Source organism: Tachyglossus aculeatus, chromosome 2 (assembly GCF_015852505.1).
Source record: "Tachyglossus aculeatus isolate mTacAcu1 chromosome 2, mTacAcu1.pri, whole genome shotgun sequence".
Taxonomy (NCBI): Eukaryota; Metazoa; Chordata; class Mammalia; order Monotremata; family Tachyglossidae; genus Tachyglossus; species Tachyglossus aculeatus.
Genome location: NC_052067.1, coordinates 41,730,842 through 41,754,769, shown reverse-complemented (window position 1 = coordinate 41,754,769; position 23,928 = coordinate 41,730,842). Strand labels below are relative to the sequence as shown.

Below are 23,928 nucleotides of genomic sequence, written 5' to 3'. Positions count from 1 at the left end.
CTTGGGAAGTCCAAGTTGGCAACATATAGAGACAGTCCCTACCCAACAGTGGGCTCACAGTCTCAAAGGGGGAGACAGAGAACAAAACCAAACATACTAACAAAATAAAATAAATAGAATAGATATGTACAAGTAAAATAAATAAATAGAGTAATAAATATCGTGCAGTGGGGGGGGGTTGGACACCTGCTCCCTTTTCCACACAGACTCTGAGTCTCACGTGAGACCCCGCACCCGTCTCCGGCCCTCAGTACGGCGCTCGGCATGCGGTAAGCGACTAATACCGCAATTATCATCATCATCATCACACGAGAAGCAGAGTGGCTCAGTGGAAAGAACAGGGGCTTTGGAGTCCGGTCATGAGTTCAAATCCCGGCTACGCCAATTGTCAGCTGTGTGACTCTGGGCAAGTCGCTTCACTTATCTGTGCCTCAGTCCCCTCATCTGTAAAATGGGGATTAAACCATGTGCCAGGCCCTCTGCTAAGCGCCGGGGCGGCTGCGATTTGGAGAAGGAAGAGCAGAAGAGTGAGAAGGGGGAAAGCAAGGTGGCGGGGAGGGAGAGGAGAGTTTGCTTCATGAAGGCTGCCAGGGGAGATGGGGTAAGCGAGAGAAGGGGCAGTACAAGAATTCATTCTTGTAGGGTCTGAATCAGTCAATCAATCAATCGTATTTATTGAGCGCTTACTATGTGCAGAGCACTGGACTAAGCGCTTGGGAAGTACAAATTGGCAACACATAGAGACAGTCCCTACCCAACAGGGGGCTCACAGTCTAAAAGGGGGAATGAATTCACAGTCTGAATGCAGCACCTGCGAGTTTCTCATTTCCAATTAGAGGGGTAGGTGAGAATGGGCCAGCCCAGCAGGAGAGACTGGACTTATTTCGGGGAATGTTGCCAATTTGTACTTCCCAAGCGCTTAGTACAGTGCTCTGCACATAGTAAGCGCTCAATAAATACGATTGATGATGATGATGATGATGAATGTCTCTTGTAGGGCTTCTTACCTTTCTCTTCTTCATCCCGTCCTCACCCCCCTCCTGTCCTTTTTTCTTCTTTTCTTCTCCTCCCCTTATCTCTGGACTTAATTCTTAGGTGGCACACACCCTTAACGGAGAAGCAGCGTGGCCTAGGGGATAGAGCATGGACTTTGGAGCCGGAAGGTCACGGGTTCTAATCCTGACTTCATCACTTGTCTGCTCTGAGACCTTGGGCAAGGCACTTCACTGTGCCTCAGTTACCTAATCCGTAAAATGGGGACTTAATTCGTGGAATGTCTCTTGTAGGGCTTCTTACCTTACTCTTCTTAGTCCCGTCCTCACCCCCCTCCTGTCCTTTTTTCTTCTTTTCTTCTCCTCCCCTTATTTCTGGACTTAATTCTTAGTTGGCACACACCTTTAACGGAGAAGCGGCATGGCCTAGTGGATAGAGCATGGACTTTGGAGTCAGGAGGTCATGGGTTCTAATCGTGACTCCATCACTTAATAATAATAATAATAATAATGGCATTTATTAAGCGCTTACTATGTGCAAGGCACTGTTCTAAGCGCTGGGGAGGTTACAAGGTGATCAGGTTGTCCCCCGTGGGGCTCTCAGTCAATCCCCATTTTCCAGATGAGGGAACTGAGGCACGGAGAAGTTAAGTGACTTGCCCAAGGTCACACAGCTGACAATTAGTGGGGCGGGATTCGAACCCATGACCTCTGACTCCAAAGCCCGGGCTCAATCCAGTGAGCCACGCCGCTTCTTCTCTGAGACCGTGGGCAAGTCACTTCACTTCCCTGTGCCTCAGTTACCTCATCCGTAAAATGGGGATTGAGGCTGTGAGCCCCACTTGGGACAGAGACTGTGTCCAACCTGATTTGTCGGTACCCACCCCAGCGCTTAGTACAGTGCCCGGCTCATAGTAAGCTCTTAACAAATGCCACAATGATTATTATTATTCTCATGTGACCCGCACAACAGCCCACCTCATCTTGCCATAATTACGCAAAAGTGCAGCAGTGATGTGAGTAAATATTGTGACCGTGGTAAATTTGGAAAAGGAAGATGTGTGCTCTTTTTTGAGATGAAGTTTGTAAACATTCAAATCCTTTTAGACTGTGAGCCCACTGTTGGGTAGGGACTGTCTCTATGTGTTGCCAATTTGTACTTCCCAAGCGCTTAGTACAGTGCTCTGCACATAGTAAGCGCTCAATAAATACGATTGATTGATTGATTCAAATGTGGAAGGTTAGGATTCACCCCTGGAGCACTTCTTAGAACATTTTCTGTCATGATTTCAAAGTACACAACGTGTACATTTACTGAGGCTGGTTAGTTATATGCACCCAACGTAACAACTCTGACTGTAACTTGTTTGTATGCAAGGCTGGTTTCAGATGGCACACAGAGCCTAATAAAATTAATAACGATAAGAATTACCAAAGCTGCTAAGCGCTTACTATGGGCCAGGCACTGTTTTAAGCGCTGGGGTAAATAGAAGCAGTGCGGCTCAGTGGAAAGAGCCCGGGCTTTGGAGTCAGAGATCGGGGTTCAAATCCTGGCTCCGCCAATTAGCTGTGTTACTTTGGGCAAGTCACTTCACTTCTCTGTGCCTCAGTTCCCTCATCTGTAAAATGGGGATTAAGACTGTGAACCCCACGTGGGACAACCTGATCACCTTGTATCCCCCCAGCGCTTGGAACAGTGCTTTGCACATAGTAAGCACTTAACAAATACCGTTGTTATTATTATTAGAAGACACCTTGTATCCCCCCAGAGCTTGGAACAGTGCTTTGCACATAGTAAGCACTTAACAAATACCGTTATTATTATTATTAGAAGACACCTTGTATCCCCCCAGTGCTTGGAACAGTGCTTTGCACATAATAAGCACTTAACAAATACCGTTATTATTATTATTATTAGAAGACACCTTATATCCCCCCAGTGCTTGGAACAGTGCTTTGCACATAGTAAGCACTTAACAAATACCGTTATTATTATTATTATTAGAAGACACCTTTATATCCCCCCAGCGCTTGGAACAGTGCTTTGCACATAGTAAGCACTTAACAAATACCATCATCATTATTATTATTATTATTATTATTGGTATTAGAAGATAGGTTGGACACAGTCCCTGCCCCACACGGGGATCCCAGTCTGAGGGGGCAGAACAGGTACCGAATCCCCCTTTTGCAGATAAAGAAACTGAGGCCCAGAGAAGGGCAGCGACTTGCCCGAGGTCACACGGCAGATTAGAGCCCAAGTCCTCTGCCTCCCAGATTCGTGATTTTTCCACGGAGGCTGTGCTGCTTCCCAATGTCAGAGGGAAACAGCATTTACAAATGTTGGCATTGATTGCCTAGCCCAAGTCAGAATTTCAAACAACAGCAGTAATAACTGTGATATTTGTTAAACGCTTACATTGCCCTACACTGTATTAAACCCCGGGGGTAGATACAAAATAATCAGTTCCCACACGGGGCTCGCAGTTTAGGAAGGGGAACGGGTATTGGGAAGCTTCCCTCCCCACCTTTGCAGACGAGGGAACTGAAATCTGGAAAAGTGAAGTGATTTGCCCAAGGTCAGTGATTGGTGTCTGTTAACATAGATGTCGTAGGGTAATACACGGCTCGGGAGAAATCAGGACGTTTCCAAGGTTACCTCTGGAGACGTCTGGAGGTTCAGGAGGAGTCTAATAGACTCCCGTGTAACGTAATGACGTCACTCAATGGTATTCACTCAGCACTTGGCGCAACTCTTGGAGTGCTGCATAAACCCATGGTGTTATGAGGTCATCCAGTAGGCTCTCAACCCATTTTTTCCAGTTTCAAATGACATATAGTGACATCTTCTAGACTGCGAGCCCGTTGTCGGGTAGGGACCGTCTCTATATGTTGCCAACTTGTACTTCCCAAGCGCTTAGTACAGTGCTCTGCGCACAGTAAGCGCTCAATAAATCCGACTGAGTATGCTGCCTAACGCTGTACTGAGCGCTGGGGTGGATACAAGCAAGTCGGGTTGGGCACGGTCCTTGTCCCGCATGGGGCTCACAGCCTTAATCCCCATTTTTCAGTTGAGGAAACTGAGGCCCAGAAAAACGAAGGGAATTTACCCAAGGTCACAGAGCAGGCAAGTGGCGGAGCTCTGTCTGTTCTCAGGTGCCGTCAGTGGTATTTATTGAGCGCTTACCATGTGCAGAAAACACTGTCTTGAGGATTTGGGAGAGTAAAATGCAGTAGAATTGGTCGATCCTCATCCTTAAGGTATGATAGGATTCTGCTTTAATCTCCAGAGGACTTAATGTACTGCTCAGTCCATCCTGTGCATTCATTCAATTGTATTTATTGAGCGCTTACTGTGTGCAGAGCACTGGACTAAGCGCTTGGGAAGTACAAGTTTGGAACATATAGAGATGGTCCCTACCCAACAGTGGGTAACAGCAATCCTGTTGATTGCTGGTGATTGGGGTAAAGTGACTTTTTCTTTCCCATGGCTGGCTGATGCCAGCTTCTTTTCTACGTGTATAACTACCATTCCCTACCTCTACAACATTCATTCATTCAGTCGTATTTATTGAGTGCTTACTGTGTGCAGAGCACTGTACTAAGAGATTTTAGTCTGTCGCCACTACGGTAATTCAGCCACCGCCGCTGTCACATCGCCACGAGAAGCAGCGTGGCTCAGTGGAAAGAGCGTGAGCTTGGGAGTCCGAGGTCATGGGTTCTAATGCCGGCTCTGCCCCATGTCTGCTGTGTGACCTTGGGCAAGTCACTTAGCTTCTCTGAGCCTCAGTGACCTCATCTGTCAAATGGGGATTAAGACTGTGAGCCCCACGTGGGACAACCTGATCACCTTGTATTCCCCTCAGCCCTTAGAACAGTGCTCTGCACGTAGTAAGCACTTAACAAATGCCACCATTATTATTATTATTACCTGAGGTTTTAGGTCTTAAAAGCCGTTCATTTTGGATTTGCTGGAATTCCAGCCCCGCCCTGCACTATAAAGGCCTAGAAACAAGCAAACCAGAATGCAAGGAGATTCAGGGCCCTGGTTCACACAATAGCGAACTGCCGCCGTTGTGCATTTCTCTCGGTGAAGGTCAAGAGATTATCTGCCCCTTGGAAGAAATGTAGAAGAATTCCTTCCTCGTAATTTCGGTCATCTTAAGAGTTAACTCCGTTTCTGAGGTTTGAAGCCTCCCCTCCCAGTTCTTGTGTGTCAAGACAGAGCATTGTTCCCATGGAAACTCAAGGGCTACTGCATGTTTCATTGCCTTTCTCTGAGTCCTGATGGGTTTGTGTGTCTGCCCATACGCATATACTCAGCCCTATTCCTCCTTATAGAACAGCTGTACAGAAACAAGCAATTTATAGGACGCTTTTGGACAAGGTACTATGTGCATATTGGCAATTCCTTAAAAGAGCAGGGGTTGCTTTGTGATTTTTTTCTCTTTTTTGGCCGTCACAAGGTGTGAAACATTGTTGCTAAGCATACCGATTAAAACAAACCATGTCTTTTTATATAAAAAGAAAGCCTTTGTTCAGCGTTTCTGCTTTTTCCAAGGCTGTTGCGGCATTTGGGGGAAAATGTCGAACTGAAAGGTTACTTTCCAGCAGATTATCTACTGCAGCAAAAACGGAAAAAAAAAAATCCACACACACTGATGTATATTGTTTGAATACTCTGGTAGGAAGCCGAGCAGCCCTTTCAAGTGAAAAATAGATTTCTTGGATGCTTTTAAAATGGTACATGAGGAAAATGGTAGATTTAAAGGAAGGAAACCCAGCGACATCCCAGCCCGACGTTCCCGGCCTCACCCATCTTGTTTGTAAGACGAACCACATGTTGGACTTTGCGGGGTCCTAGAGAAGCCCACTCGCTCCCTTGTCCGTGACGAAGGGCACAATGCACAAATGGCAAAAAAAAAAAAGGTGGGGCATCTCCTGCGCTTCTATAAAAAGATGTCGACTACTTCCCCCTGACCGGGAGGTGGGCCGTTCCATAAAATACGTGAGCAGTTCATGAAGATTTAGATTTTTTTCCTGCTTTAGCAATTAAAAAGAAAATTTTAAGATGGCACGCTTATGCACATAATTTCCAAGCCTCGGGTTTTGCTCGAGGGTTTGACTGATATAATTGGAACACCGCCGCCAATTATGTGTGGGAGAAATGATTTTTTTAAACTGGAAGCTCAATAAATCGTTGAGATGGAGACCTAAAGAAAAGCTTTCTCTATATCTGGGCATCTTGTGTACAGATACATGCACATAGGCGCGCAGAGCCACCCCCAGTCTTTCAGCCTGTACACCGGCAAATTCCTAGTGAAAAACGGGAATCGCGGCAGCAGACCTGGCGTGTAGGGCTAGATGTATCAGCGGGAAGAATTTTTTTTTTTTTCCTCCACCTTGCATCTGGCTGTGACCACCAGAAGATGATGATGTCACCTAGTAGCTGATTGGCCTCCCCGGCATCTAGTGCGGGGAAGAGAAAGCAAGATGCCGGCACAAACCGCCGTGGCGGATCCGCGGTGGTCTCCGCCGGTGGTTTCCCCCGGATCAGCAGGGCGGCGGGCACCCGGGGCCATGCGGGCCTCGGAGAGCATCGTAGCGTGAGGGGGCCCCGGGAGCTTTCAGAGGAATGAGGCGGCTGATTTGCAAGCGGATCTGCGATTGTAAGATGCAGAGCCCCGGTGACGGGAGACGGGGCGGGCGGGGAGGGTGCACCGTGGGAGATGGAAAATGCCGACCGGGAAGGGGCAGCTCTCCACCAGCCAGCGCGGGCAGGAATACCTTGACCTAACGGTCGATTTCTGTTTCCCGGGCGGAGGCCTGATCCGTAGAATTAACGTCCCTCCCGGGCGATGTTGAGTTAGATGGTAGAAAATGATCCCTGTGTGACCAGGGATGGCTAACAGGGAGTAAACGCTTACTGTGTCGAGAGGAGCTTTAGGTCAGTTTTTTGGGGGTGGACCGTCTGCCGGGCCGGGGCCGGGAGGAGAGTGACAACCGCTGGTTTTTACTTGTTGTTCCGTGGGCCTCCCGAGAGACCGCAGCCCGGTTCCATTCCCCCGTTTCCAACGTCTCGTTGCAGATAAAAGCTTTGACGATGAGGAGTCCGTGGACGGGAACAAGCCGCCTTCAGCCGCTTCGGCCTTCAAGGTCCCCGCTCCGAAAAAGCCCGGAAACCCGGTCAACAGCGCCAGGAAGCCCGGTTCAGTGGGAGGACCGAAGGTCGGAGGTAATGGAGATCTCTTTCTGTCCCCCTTTTCGCTGACCCCGACCCCGTCTGCCGCGGGAACTTTGGGGGGAAAGATGTTTAATTCGTAACTGCAGCACGACTGCGGGTCGGAAACCCCCCAGGAGCGTTGCAAGAGACGCTAAAAGGCCCCGGGGTTTTGAAAAGGACGAAAAGACTGGAGAATGCCCATGCCCTCCCCATGAGGGTACGTAAAGCAGCTCGTGCTCTCGGATCCGAGTTTATTCCCGAAATGGAAGCGTGGGTAAAAATCGAATAAGAGTTCCACTTGGGTAGATTTTGGGGGCTCTGTCGGGCCTTCCGGTCATTATTTTAATTTTTTTTATGGTATTTAAGTGCTTACTATGTGCCTGGCACTGAAGTAAGCGGCTGAGTAGCTGCAGGCAAAGCAGGATAATAATGATGGCATTTATTAAGCGCTTACTATGTGCAAAGCACTGTTCTAAGCGCTGGATAAGAAGAGTGATGGCATTTATTAAATACTTACTATGTGCAAAGCACTGTTCTAAGCACTGGGGAGGTTACAAAGTGATCAGGTTGTCCAACGGGGGGCTTACAGTCTTCACAGTAAGCGCTCAATAAATACGATTGATTGATTCATCCCCATTTGACAGATGAGGGAACTGAGGCCCAGAGAAGTGAAGTGACTTGCCTAAAGTCACACAGCTGACGATTGGTGGAGTCGGGATTTGAACCCATGACCTCTGACTCCAAAGCCCGGGCTCTTTTCCACTGAGCCACGCTGCTTCTCCTGAACGTGGGAGGGACACGGATGAATGTAGTCCGTGTCCCACACAATAATAATAATATTTGTTAAGCTCTTACTATGTGCCAAGCACCGTTCTAAGCTCTGGGGTAGATAGAAGGTAATCAGGTTGTCCCACGTGGGGCTCACAGTCTCAGTCCCCATTTTACAGATGAGGTAATTGAGGCACGGAGAAGTTAAATGGCTTGCCCAAGGTCACACACACTGAGTTGTTTGATGGATATTAGACTGTTAGTGGTTAGAGCACGCAGATCGGGAATTTGTTAGTTAGGCCCTATCCTTTCCTCTGTCGCATTGTCTGGGTTAACTGTTGGTGATCCCGAGCAGTGTCGAGAAGACAGAATTGCTCCCACTACGTGGGGCTCACAGACTTCTCCCCCATTTTCCAGATGAGGGAACTGAGGCCCAGGGAAGTCAAGTGACTTGCCTGAGGCCACACAGCGAACCAGTGGCGGAGCCGGGATTAGAACGCCGGTCCTTCTGAATCCCAGGCCCATGCTCTGTCCACGAGGCCATGCTTCTTCCCGGTTATTTTTCTTTGTTATTCTCTTTTGTGGCAGAAACGTTTAAGGAACGGAATGAAGGCCCTCTTGTAATAACGTCTTCCTCTCTAAAGCTTTGGCCGCACCACTAGAGGCTGAGAGGTAGACTAGGTAGAATTGCATTTCTTAGGTGTAGGGCTCATTTAGCCAAAATCCAAGGAAAACGGTCAGAGTTTAACATTTTATTGAGCTCTTGTTGAGATTTTGCCGTAGATAGCGCATAGCATATTCTGCCGAACGAGACCGCAGGCAGTAATGGGGGAAGAAATCAATTTTTGGACCACACGGAGACGGAATCCATTTCAGCTGAAATCTGAGCTTCTGCTGGAAACGTGATGAAATGTGACATGAGAATAAGAAATATTTGGTGGGTTAAGAGTGCCAGTTTTTTTTTAATTTTTGCGGGGTACGTACTGTTTCCTCATGCAACCCGTATAATCGTTTGTATTGGCTTCCCATCTTTGAACTAGAGGATCATCTCTCCAGTGAAATGGGAACTGGGGGTTGGCTTCTGTTTGGTGAAGACAGCATTTTCTCGCTAGACGACTGGACTCTTGTAAATATTTTGTGCGGCTTTAACCAATGCATTCTTTTATAGAAATTCTTTTTATTTTTGACCTACCTTCTCCTTGAGCAGAATCTTCCTTTGAACAGTGCAATTGAAAGCCGAAGTGCCCTTTTAAAACGTTTATAATGAAATATTGAACCTTTGGAATGCCATGGTCCCTGAGCCTAGGTTTTTTGGTAATTTATCACTCCTTTCATTGCCATGCAATAAATGCCCCTAAATTCCCTTGCTACAGCATCATTATTGCAGGTAGAGTCTTCTAATCTTCTCACCTTTTCAACTAGAGAGATGAGTAACAACCTCATGCCATTCTTTTACATCGCCTAGCATTGTCTTGTGTTTTCCTCTAGCGTTCTCAATTCACATAATATAGTTTGTGTCTGTCCTGAGACGGTACTCCTCATTTGACAATCTGAAATGTTCTAATTGCAGCCACAGTTGTCAGCGCAGCCACAGTTTTGCAGTCCTTTAAAGAAAATGCCTTGAACAAAACTATCTTGTCACCAAGTTCAGTTATTTTTTGATTTTTTTCATTAGTCTTCACTCGAATTGAGCGCCTTGAAATATTTTAGAGGTAAGCTTTCGATGTGATACTAGCCTGATTGGAGTATTTTGGTCTTAATTTCCTTTAAACCCACAAAAAGGTGGTTTTAATTCATGTACAACTTTGCGGTAGCATAAAATACACTCCGTTGGCATGAAACCTCATTTTTCCATCACTTTTATTGGGCCTAAAAGCCCAGGGAATGTTTCTACCAACTCTTTTCCAAAGCGCTCAGTACAGTGCTCTGCACGTAGTAAGATGTCAATCAATAAGATTGATTGAACTTGTAGAAATTTGCTGATCACTTCAGAGTTATCGTGTCTCCTGGGTAATTGTCCAGAGCTAGAGTTCTTACGCTGGTGGTCGAGAGGGTGTCTTGGCCTTCTGCTTGTTTCGTACCGTTGCCAGACCTCACTTAGGTCCACTGATTGTCCTTTTTTCTCTCTTAAGGAAATATCTCGTAGCCAGAGGCTGCTCTTGGGTGCCCGTAAAGCCGATGCCCTCCTTGGCTGGCATTCCTCTCTGGAAAGTTTATCTTCCAATCCGTTTGAAAACCGATGGCAGGTAGCAGTTCCTTACTCTCGGCCAGGGAGAGGGACTGTTGCCCCGGAGACAATCCGGAATCACGAGAGGCTTCAGAAATTATTGTGGCTTAGATGGCAGACTGGTTGGTCTGCTCGCTATTCTTTCAAATATTGCTGCATTTACCCGTAATTAACAAGCCACCTCAGCTCCCAGAAGCAGCGTTGCGTAGTGGAGACAGCCCAGGCCTGGGAATCAACAGGACTTGGATTCTAATCCCGGCTCTGCCATTTGTCCGTTGTGTGACTTTGGGCCTGTCACTTTACCTCTCTGGGCCTCAGTTCCCTCATCCAGAGAATGGGGATTAAGGCTGTAAACCTTCCATAAAAGAGGAACTGTGTCCAACCCGATTAGCTTGTACCTACCCCAGCGCTTTAGTACAGTGCCTGGCAAAAAGTGTTAAACATATACTATTTTTTTTTTTTATAAAACGAAAAAGTCACACCTCAAAGAAAGCAGCTTCCTGGTTACTTCAACCAGCAGTCTCTGAGGTCAGTCAAAAGGCAAAATTGTCTCGCCAGTTGCAAGAATTATAACTGCTCACTGCCTTTTTAGAAGATTGAAGTGCTTCTCCCCGGAGAGGAAGACACAGGGCAGTTTAATCAAGTCATTCCTGCCTGCTGATGGCTTCCCTTCATTCTTTAATTATTTCCCATCTATTGAATCAATAGTTTATTTACCGATCTGCCAAGTGAGCTTCTTTCCTTCACAGTTTTGGGTAGATGAAGCAAAACCTACCTTGGAAACAAACACTCGTCTACTCGAAAGACCTGAAATTGGGTTTGAGTTGACTGGCTGGGGACTGCTTGCGAAGCACTTTGCTAAGAGCATTTTTCAGGCTGTAGTAAAAGCTCAGTTGCCAGTGTTCTCTTCCACAAGAGTGGCCTAAACTAGAGTCCGGGTGCTTGACTCCTGAGCCTGGGGTAGTTGGTTTAAACGATTTTGAAGTTTTTCCTGGAAATTGCCCTGTTGAAATCAGGCAACAGTGATGCGGCGGTAGAGTTGAGCTGAGTCAATCGGTCAAGGGTATTTATTATTAATAATAATACCAGTAATAATAGTGGTGTTTGTAATGCGCTTACTATGTGCCAGGCACTGTTCCAGGTGCTGGGGTGTGTACAAGCAAATTGGGTTGGGCACGGTCCCTGTCCCACATGGGGCTCACACTCTTAATCCCCATTTTACGGATGAGGTGACTGAGGCCCAGGTAAGTGAAGTGACTTGCCCAAAGTCACACTCTAGGCCTGTGGCAGAGCTGGGATTAGAACCCAGGACCTTCCGGCCAGCAGGCCTGTGCTCCGTCCGCCAAGCCACTCTGCCACTCTGATGTAGTTTCCCTTCCCATCTGGGCCTCTCTCCTGTGAGCAGCGTGGCTCAGTGGAAAGAGCACGGACTTTGTAGTCAGAGGTCATGGGTTCCAATCCCGGCTCCGCCACTTGTCAGCTGTGTGACTTTGGGCAAGCCACTTCACTTCTCTGGGCCTCAGTTATCTGTAAAATGGGGATGAAGACTGTGAGCCCCACGTGGGACAACCTGATTACCGTGTATCCCCCCCAAGCGCTTAGAACAGTGCTTTGCATGTAGTAAGTGCTTAATAAATGTCATCATTATTATTATTGTGATGGAATCCATAGGCGATAGTGTGGGATGGAAGCGCTTAGTACAGTGCTCTGCCCACAGTAAGCGCTCAATAAATACGATTGATTGATTGACCCAGATGCCCCAAGTTTAAGGGTAGGATAGGAGGCAGAATGGAGCGATTGGTGCCCCGGCGCCATATGGCTGCCCCCAGCGCCGCCGCCGCCGCCGCCGCCGCTTTGGGCCCGGTGGTGCCAACGGTCCCCCGACGGTGTGGGCGGTGGGGAGGATTTGGTGAGGCTGCTGTTGGAAAGATGCAGGAGGATCTCCAGAACCCCATTGTGGAATGACTCATTAATGGCACCTAAACTTTGTCAGTCTCAACCACATATAGAGATGGGATCTCAGAGTGTGCTGTCTGTCTCTCTCTGTCTGTCTCTATCCTTCTCTCATATCAGATACACAACCTCTCTCCCGCCCTTCAAAGCCCTGCTGGGAGCTCACCTCCTCCAGGAGGCCTTCCCAGACTGAGCCCCCTCCTTTCTCTCCTCCTTCCCCTCACCACAGCACCTGTATATATGTTTGTACGGATTTATTACTCTATTTTACTTGTACATACTTACTACTCTGTTTTATTCGTTAATACGTTTTGTTTCGCCATCTGTCTCCCCCTTCTAGACTGTGAGCCCATTGTTGGGTAGGGACCGTCTCTATATGTTGCCAACTCGTACTCCCCAAGCGCTTCGTACAGTGCTGTGCACACAGTAAGCGCTCAATAAATACGATTGAATGAGTGAACGAATGTCCTGACGAATAGAACCCGGGCCTGGGCCAAGTGCCTCCTCCACTTGTCTGCTGTGCGACCGAGGCGAGTCACTTCACCTCTGTGCTTCAGTTCCCTTGTCTGTAAAATGGGGATTAAGAGCGTGAGTCCCGTGTAAGAGAGGGACTGTGTCCGACCTCATCATCATCATCATCAATCGTATTTATTGAGTGCTTTCTGTGTGCAGAGCACTGGACTAAGCGCTTGGGAAGTACAATTTGGCAACATATAGAGACGGTCCCTACCCAACAGTGGGCTCCCAGTCTAAAAGGGGGAGACAGAGAACAAAACCAAACATACTAACAAAATAAAATTAATAGAATAGATATGTACAAGTAAAATAAATAGAGTAATAAATATGTACAAACATATATACATATATACAGGTGCTGTGGGGAAGGGAAGGAGGTAAGATGGGGGGATGGAGAGGGGGGCGAGGGGGAGAGGAAGGAAGGGGCTCAGTCTGGGAAGGCCTCCTGGAGGAGGTGAGCTCTCAGTAGGCCGGATTTAGTTGTATCCACCTCAGGGTTTAGTACGGTCCCTGGCACTTAACAAATACCACAATTAGTATTGCTATCATTACTATTAGTGTGTGGGCTTCCCCTTACCCCAGCCCTGCTCCCCCAATCCCATTCTCCCGCCTTTGCTGCCTTTTTCCTCTTTCGCTGGCTTCCCTCATCCCGTCTCCCTTCTTTGCTTCCCTCCTTTCGGCCTCCGCTTCCCCGCACTCGGGGCCGGCCGGCCGCGCGGTCCGGGAGGAGCAGTTGATGGTTAGCGCGGGTAGGAGGGAGTCCAGGCCGGGGTCAAGGTTCCTCTGACGAGCGTTTCCCGGCCGGCATCGCCGGCCAGCATCCTCCCCCTGGCCTGGAATGCCCTCCCTCCCCACATCCATGTCTACCTGTATATATGTATACCTTTATATATGTTTGTACATATTTGTTACTCTATTTATTTATTTAATTTACTTGTACATATCCCTTTTATACTGTGAGCCCATTGTTGGGTCGGGACTGTCTCTATGTGTTGCCAATTTGTATTTCCCAAGCGCTTAGTACAGTGCTCTGCACATAGTAAGCGCTCAATAAATACGATTGATGATGATGATGATCCCCTCTAGCCGCCACGGCGCCTGTGGCCACGGTGGAGGGAGAGGAAGGTCCAGTGGGATGGGGATCCGTGGCGGCGGCGGGCAGAGAGGGCAGGCCACGTACGGATTCGCTTCACGAAGGCCGACAGGAAAGGGGGAGAGCAGGTAACGTCGAAAAGCCACTTGAAAGGCAAGATGAGGAGCAGGTAACGTCTAAAAGCCGCTTGAAAGGCAAAATGAGCCCCTCTCACGGGCACTCAGAAAACGATGAAACACATCATCATCATCATCAATCGTATTTATTGAGCGCTTACTGTGTGCAGAGCACTGGACTAAGTGCTTGGGAAGTACAAATTGGCAACATATAGAGACGGTCCCTACCCAACAGTGGGCTCACAGTCTAAAAGGGGGAGACAGAGAACAAAACCAAACATACTAACAAAATAAAATAAATAGAATAGATATGTACAAGTAAAATAAATAAATAGAGTAATAAATATCGTGCAGTGCGATTCTTTTTAGCGGTTGGGGAGGAGATTGGGCCACCGTCAGTGAGATTTTTTTTTTTTAATGGTCTTCAGATGGCTTTGTTCTCGTCGTTGGGAAGAATTGATTTGACCGTATGAAATAGCACGGGCAGTAATGGCATTTTGGCTTATCACTCAACTGTAAGCACGCTGTGGGCAGCAAACGTGTCTGCCAACTCTGTCGTGTTGTACTCTCCCAAGTACTCTGTTGTGTTGTACTCCCCCCTCCCCACCTCCATCCCCCCATCTTACCTCCTTCCCTTCCCCACAGCACCTGTATATATGTATATATGTTTGTACATATTTATTACTCTATTATTTATTTATTTATTCATTTTACTTGTACATATCTATTCTATTTATTTTATTTTGTTAGTAAGTTTGGTTTTGTTCTCTGTCTCCCCCTTTTAGACTGTGAGCCCACTGTTGGTTAGGGACTGTCTCTATATGTTGCCAATTTGTACTTCCCAAGCGCTTAGTACAGTGCTCTGCACACAGTAAGTGCTCAATAAATACGATTGATGGTGATGATGAAGTACAGCGCTCTGCACGAAGTAAGTGCTCAGTAAATCCCATTGAGTGACTTTTTTTTTTTTTTTGACAACCATTCTGGTGACGTGAAATATTGTTAACTGGGAAATGGGTTTTCTATCATTTGTAGGTTTCTGCTTCTGAGAAGCAGTGTCAGGAGGACCTGGGTTCTAATTCCGGCTCCGCTATTTTGCTGTGTGACCTTGGGCAAGTCACTTCACTTCTGCGCCTCTTACCTGATCTGTAAAATGGGAATTAAGACGGGTAGCCCCAAATAGGACGTGGATCGTGTCCAACTTGATTAGCTTATATCTACCCCAGTGCTCAGTACGGTGCCCGACACCTAATAAACGCTTAACAAATACCCTGAAATGAACAACAAAAACTTGTCAGTAGGGTAGCTACCCCTTTCAGTGGGGCCAGAGGTTGATATGTAGTTATAAAACAGGTTAAGGCTCTGGCAGAAGAAGAATTATCAGGGGAGTTCCTGCCAACTCACGATGCAGTGTCTCCCCAAGGAATACCCGTGTTGCACCTCACTGTGCTTTTTCCTCATCTCTACAGCCGTCAACAACGATAGGCCTCACATTTAAGAGAAGCAGCGTGGCTCGGTGGAAAGAGCCCGGGCTTTGGAGTCAGAGGTCATGGGTTCAAATCCCAGCTCGGCAGCTTGCCAGCTGTGTGACTTTGGGCAAGTCCCTTCACTTCTCTGGGCCTCAGTTCCCTCATCTGTAGAATGGGGATTAAGACTGCGAGCCCCCCCGTGGGACAACCTGATCACTTTGTAACCTCCCCAGCGCTTAGAACAGTGCTTTGCACATAGTAAGCGCTTAATAAATGCCATCGTTATTATTATTCTTATTATTTAACCTTGGCTGAAGCTCTGCTTGGCAGCATGTGGAAGAAAGTGTACGTTTGGGGTCCATTGACTTTTTCCAAGGCACAGTTTAGCTAGTCATCAGTCGTATTTATTGAGCACTTACTGTGTGCAGAGCACTGTACTAAGCGCTTGGGAAGTACAAATTGGCAACATATAGAGACAGGCCCTACCCAACAGTGGGCTCACAGTCTAAAAGGGTCTAACATCTAAGATGTTAAGTCTAACATCTAGTCGCTCGATGTTCTTAAGCCGAGAGCCTCGTGAGAGCCAGGGGATAGCGTTATTATTTGTTGCTCTCCCTGTCTAGACTGTAAGCTCCCCCTTCTAGACCGTAAGCTCACTGTGAGCAGGGAATGCGTCTGTCTATTGTCGTATCGTACTCTCCCAAGCGCCAAGCACAGTGCTCTGCACACGGAAAGCACTCAATATGATTGAATGAATGACTGAATAAGATTTTGAAGTTCTTGACAAGTCATGTGGGACAACACATTTTCTTCTCAACATGGGGTTCCTCCAGATTGTAATCCTGCAGTGCAGAACTGACTACCATGAGGTGTAAAGCGGTACTCGAGGAAAGAAATCTGCTTTTTGACTCCCGCTTTTCCTTTTTCCGGCTCACGCTTACAAGGTGAAAGCTCTTAAGACGGGGCAAGTTTGTTTATAGTGCCTGTCTAGTTGTCTCCAAATCCGAAATTTGATTGAAGCCTAATTGATTTTCAGCAAATCTTCATTGATTGAGCTCTTACTTCACTGCAGAGCAGTGAATTAAACGCTGGTGAGAATGCAATACCATTGACAAGCACAGTCCCTGCACTCGAGGAACTTAGAGTATAGGTGGTTGAGCAGTAGTCACCCTGAAAAATAAGCTGTCAAAAGGGGGGTGTTACTTTGGCCCCATGTCAGGTTTGACCTCCTGTTTTCTCCCAATCTTCTTTTGCTTTTCTATGTTGGCACATAGTAGATAATAATAATAATAATGGTGGTATTTGTTAAGCACTTACTATGTGCCCAGCACTGTTCTAAGCGCTGGGGGAGATACAAGGTAATCAGGTTGTCCCATGTGGGGCTCACAGTCTTCATCCCCATTTTCCAGATGAGGGAACTGAGACACAGAGAAGGTTCGCACAGCAGACAAGTGGCAGAGCCAGGATGAGAACCCATGTCTTCTGACTCCCGAGCTCATGCCACTAGGCCAGTCTGCTTCTGCTTAACAAATATTATTATTGATATTACTTATCATTATTATGGTATTTGTTAAGTGCTTACTGTATGCGAAGCACTGTTCTAAGCGCGGGGGGTGATACAAGGTGATCGGATTGTCCCACGGGGGGCTCGCAGTCTTAATCCCCATTTTCCAGATGAGGGAACTGAGGCACAGAGAATCAATCAATCGTATTTATTGAGCGCTTACTGTGTGCAGAGCACTGTACTAAGCACTTGGGAAGTACAAGTTGGCAACATATAGAGACGTTCCCTACCCAACAGTGGGCTCACAGTCTAAAAGGGGGAGACAGAGAACAAAACCAAACATACTAACAAAGTAAAATAAATACTAATAAAAATAAAATAAAGAGAAGTGAAGTGACTTGCCCAAAGTCGCACAGCCAAGTGGCGGAGCTGGGATTAGAACCCATGACCTCTGACTCCCAAGCCCATACTCCTTCCACTGAGCCGGGCTGCTTCCTGCGTTTCTTACTTCTACTGCATTTCAAGGATTCAACGCGCAAGAGAGTCGCAGTCGCACTCACACCAAGGGGTTTATTCTCACGGTCAGCAGCGTCATTTTTAAAACAGCAGAAAAACTCTGCTTCTGGAGACACGGCTGCCTTCCTTATTATACTCTATCTGGCGTATAGAGTAATTGAGGGCTACATGGGTGCCATGGGGATGGTAACAGTGATAATAATAATTGCATTTCCAAAATGCTTATTGTAGCTCTAGACAGTTAGCTCATTGTGGGCAGGGACATATCAGCCAGTTCTGTCGTATTGTACTCTCTAAGCAATCAGTACCGTGCTCTGCAAGCATTATGCATTCAGTCAATTCCATCGATTGATTATGTCCCAAGCACTGCAATAAACGCTCGGGTTGATAGATAAAAGATGATTGGGTCGGGCACAGTCCCTATCTCATCCGGCTCTCACAATTGAAGCAGGAGGCGAGAACAGGAGTCTGACCTCCCTTTTCCAAAATGAGGCAACTGAGGCACCGAGAAATGAAGTGACTTGCCCAGAGTCACCCAACAGGCAAGTGGCAGAGCCAGGATTCTCTGATTCCCAAGCAGATCTTATTTCAGACCCTGAGGTGGGGGCTCAGGGTCAGAAAACGGACTCTAGATATTGGTTTTCCCTCCCGCAGCCCAGATCTCTGGGCTCGATCCCGGCTACCAGTCGCTGTCAGCGGGATTCATTGAACCTTCCCCAGAGTTTAAGGCTGCTCTCAAGGATGCCCTGGCGAGCCGTCCTGCTGAATTTGAGGGATATAGTTATATCTGTTTGTATTTGAATCCATGTTGGTATCGCACCGAGGCGGTGCTCATGGCAATGCAGCCTTGCTGGGTGGCACACATGTGGAGGAGGAAGTCACCTGCATTTTTTGAGCACTTACTGTGCACAGAGCCCTGTACTAAGAGCTGGGGAGAGTAATAATAATGCTAATAATGATGGTATTTGTTACGCACTTACTGTGTGCCAAGCACTGTTCTAATACAGTAGAGTTAGTAGACACGTTTCCTGTCCGTAATGAACTTAACAGTGTAGAGGGGCATTGTACTAAGCGCCTGGAAGCGTGCACTGTGACAGAGTTGTTAGGCACATTCCCAGTCCACCAGGAGCAAAATTCCCGAGCAGAGATGGGACTCGTTAAAAGCAGGAAGGGCAAAATAGAAAGTTTTAAAGACAGAACTGCAGACTAAAGCAATGTGACAGAGCAGTAGCCTTTTGGAAGACAGCCACAACAGGCAGGCCTAGCCTGTAGTGTGGCAGGCATGGGATGGAGTATCTTATCCAGCCACAGCTGCACTCGTGGATAATAATAACTGTGGTATTTATTAAGCGCTTTCTCTATACCGAGCACTATCAATCAATCAATGCTTTTGAGGGCTCACTATGTGCACAGCATCGTACTAAGCGCTTGGGAGAGCACAGCACAACAAAATTAGCGGACACATTTCCCTGCCCCCAGGGAGCTTACAGTCTGGAGGGGGACTGCTAGGGTAGGTGATCAGGTCCCACTTGGGGCTCGCAGTCTAAATAAGAGGGAGAACAGGGATCGAATCCCTATTTTGCAAATGAGGGAACTGAGACCTAGAGAAGTGAAGCGACTTGCCCGAGGTCATACGGGAGACAAGCGGCGGAGTCGGGATTAGAACTCAGGTCCTCGGACTCGGTAGGATATATCGAGCGCTTTCTCTGTTGAGAGCACTGTACTAAGGGACAGTAAAATAGGGTGAGACCCAATCCCTGTCCTCAAGGTACTTAAAATACGGCACGGAAGTCAGACAGTAAAGTAAGTTATGGGTAGGTGACATACCAGGGTATAACCAACCGCTCAATTGTATTTTATTGGGCACTTACTATGCAGACCACTTAATTAAGGCCTTTGGGGAGTACAAGACTGTACCGACTGTAAGCTCATTGTGGGCAGGGAATGTGTCAATTATCTTGTTCTATCGTACCCTCCCGAGCACTTATTACAGCACTCCGCGCAGTAAACCCGAGTGACCGACTGACTACAATTCGAGTCGATGAGACGTGTTCCCTTTCCACGGGACCGTGGACTCCCGTGCGTCAATTCCTCTGGGGTTGTCGGACTCCCTAAGACCTTGGGTGCAACGGCGAGGCAGCGGGAAGGGAAAATAGGGCGAGCTTCCTGCAGGAGATGGGACTTGGAATATGGGAAAAGTGGTGGTGTGTGAAGGGCAGAGAGGTCCAGGTGGGAGGGAGTGCGTGAACCAAGGAGTCCGTGGTGGGAGAGACGGGATTGAGGTAGCGCGAGAAATAAAATAAATAGAATAGATATGTACAAGTAAAATAAATAAATAGAGTAATAAATATCGTGCAGTGCAATTCTTTTTAGCGGTTGGGGAGGAGATTGGGCCACCGTCAGTGAGATTTTTTTTTTTTTTAATGGTCTTCAGATGGCTTTGTTCTCGTCGTTGGGAAGAATTGATTTGACTATGAAATAGCATGGACAATAATGGCATTTTGGCTTATCACTCAACTGTAAGCACGCTGTGGGCAGCCAACGTGTCTGCCAACTCTGTCGTGTTGTACTCTCCCAAGTACTCTGTCGTGTTGTACTCCCCCCTCCCCACCTCCATCCCCCCATCTTACCTCCTTCCCTTCCCCACAGCACCTGTATATATGTATATATGTTTGTACATATTTATTACTCTATTTATTTATTTATTTATTCATTTTACTTGTACATATCTATTCTATTTATTTTATTTTGTTAGTATGTTTGGTTTTGTTCTCTGCCTCCCCCTTTTAGACTGTGAGCCCACTGTTGGGTAGGGACTGTCTCTGTATGTTGCCAATTTGTACTTCCCAAGCGCTTAGTCCAGTGCTCTGCACACAGTAAGCGCTCAATAAATACGATTGATGGTGATGGAGTAGGTTGGCGCTAGAGGAGCCGCGTGTGTCTGGGGGTTGAATTGGCGGTAGCAGGGGAGCGGTGAGGATCGGGCAGAAGCTTCCAGACCCCGCTGTGAGGTGGTAGACTGGAAAGAGCGGAAAATCCTCATCGGTTGGGCCGGTAGTGTGGAGCCAGCTGGCGTTTCCTTGGCGACTAATCATGGCGCTTCCCGGCTCTGCGGAGAGGCTCCGGAGCAGGTTCAGAGAAAGGTCAGGCCCCTCGCTCCGCTCCGGTCGGAGGTGCTCTGGTTTATTTTCTCCCTCATCCCCCCCTTGGGCTCCTCGCCCCCAGGTCAGTAATGTCAGCGCCAAATGCCAGTCCCTAAGCAGTCCGTTGGAAGTGGAGCAGCTTGCTCTCTTCTCTGTGCCCCCCCGGGGGCACATTGAGATGCCCACAGGGACCCACAGGAAGCTTGATCATTAGCAGTGACTACCGCGCTTAGTAAGTACAATGGTAATTCCTCCTTTGATTTTTTTTCTGTTTCTTTTTTAATCTCTCTTCTCCCAGGAATTTTAGGTGATGCAACTGTGAACCCCAGGTGGGATACGGACCGTATCCAACCTGATTAGCTTACAGCACCTGGCACCTAATAAGCACTTATTATTAAGATCATAAGCTCCCCGTCAGTAGCGAAAAAGGGTCTCCCTGTGATTTCCAAGACTCCCAATGGGGCTGCGGCTTTTATGCCTGTTTTGGGCATGGATCAAGTTTGATGGGTGGAAAAATCACTAGAATTTGGGTAGAGGCCCATCGCTCTTGCGGTACTGTATTTTTTTAAGAATGATGGTACAGCCGTACTTCTCAGGGAGGTGACTTGGGTCTGTATCTCCAGCCAGCAGAGAGGCATTGTGATGGCTTCTCTGGCTGCTTTTATTCTGAGCGCATCTCCTAAGCGTTTCCCGTCTCAGTTGCCATAGAGACCTGGCGTAGAGTGCTGGTCACAATATGAAGCAATAAGGAAGGGTTTGGGCTTCACTTTCTTGGTCTAGGCCTTTCTTTGCCCTTTTTTTTTTCGGTATTTAAGAGCTCACCATGTGCCAATCCATCAGTAGTATTTATTGAGTGCTTACTAGGTGCATGAATGAAGACTGGGAATGAATATGGGAATGAAGACTGTGAGCCCCCCGTGGGACAACCTGATCACCTTGTAACCTCCCCAGCGCTTGGAACGGTGCTTTGCACGTAGTGGGCGCTTAATAAATGCCATCGTTATGATTATTATTATTATTATTATTGGAAAGTAATAATGATGGTATTTGTTAGGCGCTTACTGCGTGCAAAGCACTGTTCTAAGCGTTGGGTAGGGACCGTCTCTATATGTTGCCAAGTTGTGCTTCCCAAGCGCTTAGTACAGTGCTCTGCACACAGTAAGCGCTCCATAAATACGATTGAATGAATGAATGAATGCAGAGCAGCGTTCTAAGAGTACAACCCAGCAGAATGAGTAGACACGCTCCGTGCCCACAGCAGGCGTACAGTCTAGAGCCGCTGGGGTGGATGGCAAGCGTTCGTCACGTGGGGCTCACAGTCTTAATCCCAGTTTAGAGATGAGGTAACTGAGGCACGGAGTTACCCAGGTCACGCAGCGGACAAGCAGCCGAGCCGGGATTAGAACGCAGGTCCTTCGGCCTCCTAGGCCCGGGCTCTATCCGCTAGGCCACCCTGCTTATCTTTGAAATCTGTCTGTAATAATAATAATAATAATAATAATGGCATTTATTAAGCGCTTACTATGTGCACAGCACTGTTCTAAGCGCTGGGGAGATTACAAGGTGATCAGGTTGTCCCACGTGGGGCTCACAGTCTTAATCCCCATTTTACAGATGAGGTAACTGAGGCACAGAGAAGTGAAGTGACTTGCCCAAAGTCACACAGCTGACAATTGGCGGAGCCGGGGTTTGAACCCATGACCTCTGACTCCAAAGCCCGTGCTCTTTTCCACTGAGCCACGCTGCTTCACGCTGCTTAAGACTGTAGACTTAAGAGTAGATGAGTTCAGGCCGTGCCCTTTCCCTGCTGCCCAGCCACTTCCAGGGAGATCTAGTTGCACAGAGCCCAGTGCAGTGGAAGAGGAACCAATTAGTAGTCCCGAAAAAGCAATCAATCAATCAATCGTATTTATTGAGCGCTTACTGTGTGCAGAGCACTGTACTAAGCGCTTGGGAAGTACAAGCTGGCAACATATAGAGACAGTCCCTACCCAGTCTCTCATATTGTACTTTCCCAAGCACTTAGTACATGGCTCTGCACCCCACAGGGCACGCTTTATAAATACAATCGATTTGATGGTAATACTAATGATGGCATTTGTTAAGCGCTTACTGCGTGCAAAGCACTGTTCTAAGTGCTGGGGAGGATACAAGGTGATCACATCGTCCCACGTGGGGCTCACAGTCTTCACCCCCATTTGACAGATGAGGTAGCTGAGGCCCAGAGGAGTGAAGCGACTTGCCCAAAGTCACCCAACTGACAGTTGGCAGGGTCGGGATTTGAACCCATGGCCTCTGACTCCCAAGCCTGGGCTCTTTCCCTTGAGCCACGACGCATGACTTTGTTGACTTAGCTATTTCACACAAGCCAAAAAGCCCTAGGATTTTCCCCACAGTCAATCAGTGGTACTCACTGATCACTCACTATGTGCAGAGCCCTGTACTAAACACTTGGAAGAGGACGATAGAGTTCATTTATTCATTCGATTGTATTTATTGAGCGCTCGCTGTCTGTGGGGCCCGGAACTAAGAGCTTGGGAGAGGACAGTAGAATTCATTCATTTAGGTATGCTTACCGTGTGCAGAACACTGTACTAAACGCTTGGGAGAGTACAATATAACATTAAACAGACACATTCCCTGCTTACGGCATAGAAGAGAGCAGGCACGTTCCCTGCCCACAAGCTGTCCTCCAAATCACCCCTTCCGTATTTCGTACCCATTCTTTTAGACTGTGAGCCCACTGTTGGGTAGGGGCTGTCTCTATACGTTGCCAACTTCTACTTCCCAAGCGCTTAGTACAGTGCTCCGCACACAGTAAGCGCTCAATAAATACGACTGATTGATCGATCCTTGCCGGCTCTGACACCTGCCGTTGGCGCCCAGGACCGACTTGCCAGGTTTTTTTTTAATGGCATTTAAGCGCTTACTATGTGCCAGGCCCCGTTGTAAGCGCTGAAGTAGATGCAGAGTAATCAGGTTGGATACAGTTCTTGTCCCACATGGGTCTCGCTGTTTTACAGAGGAGGTAACTGAGGCACAGAGAAGTGAGGGTACTTGCCCAAGGTCACACAGCAAACAAGTGGCGGAGCCAGGATTAGAACCCAGGTCCGTCCCACTCACCGGCCCGTGCTCTACCCACTAGACCGGGCTGCTTCAAGTGCTCGGGAGAGAACAGTGCAACAGAATTAGCAGCCGCACTCCCTGCCCAAAACGAGCTTACAGTTTAGAGATGAGCTCGCTGTCACTGTACTAAGCACCTCCGTCATTGCGATTCACTCGTTCGTTCGTCCAGTTCATTCAGTCGTATTCATTGAGCGCTTCCTGTGTGCAGAGCACTGTACTGAGCGCTTGGAAAGTACAATTCGGCAACAGAGACAATCCCTACCCAACACGGTCTAGAAGTGA

At 47.7% G+C, this 23,928-nt stretch overlaps 1 protein-coding gene across 35 annotated transcripts in view; it reads left to right on the top strand.

Moving 5' to 3' along the window:
• The window catches only part of CLASP2 (cytoplasmic linker associated protein 2), a 229,824-nt gene that overhangs the window by 102,017 nt on the left and 103,879 nt on the right, over nucleotides 1-23,928 (top strand). For 29 of the 35 annotated variants that reach the window (XM_038767129.1, XM_038766976.1, XM_038767065.1 and 26 more), the window contains exon 8: nucleotides 7,081-7,227. In XM_038767129.1, the coding sequence (XP_038623057.1) occupies nucleotides 7,081-7,227 (147 nt within the window). Of the gene's footprint in view, nucleotides 1-6,495; nucleotides 6,662-7,080; nucleotides 7,228-23,928 lie in introns of those variants that run through there. The other 6 variants (XM_038767243.1, XM_038767235.1, XM_038767225.1 and 3 more) reach the window with 2 other exon arrangements.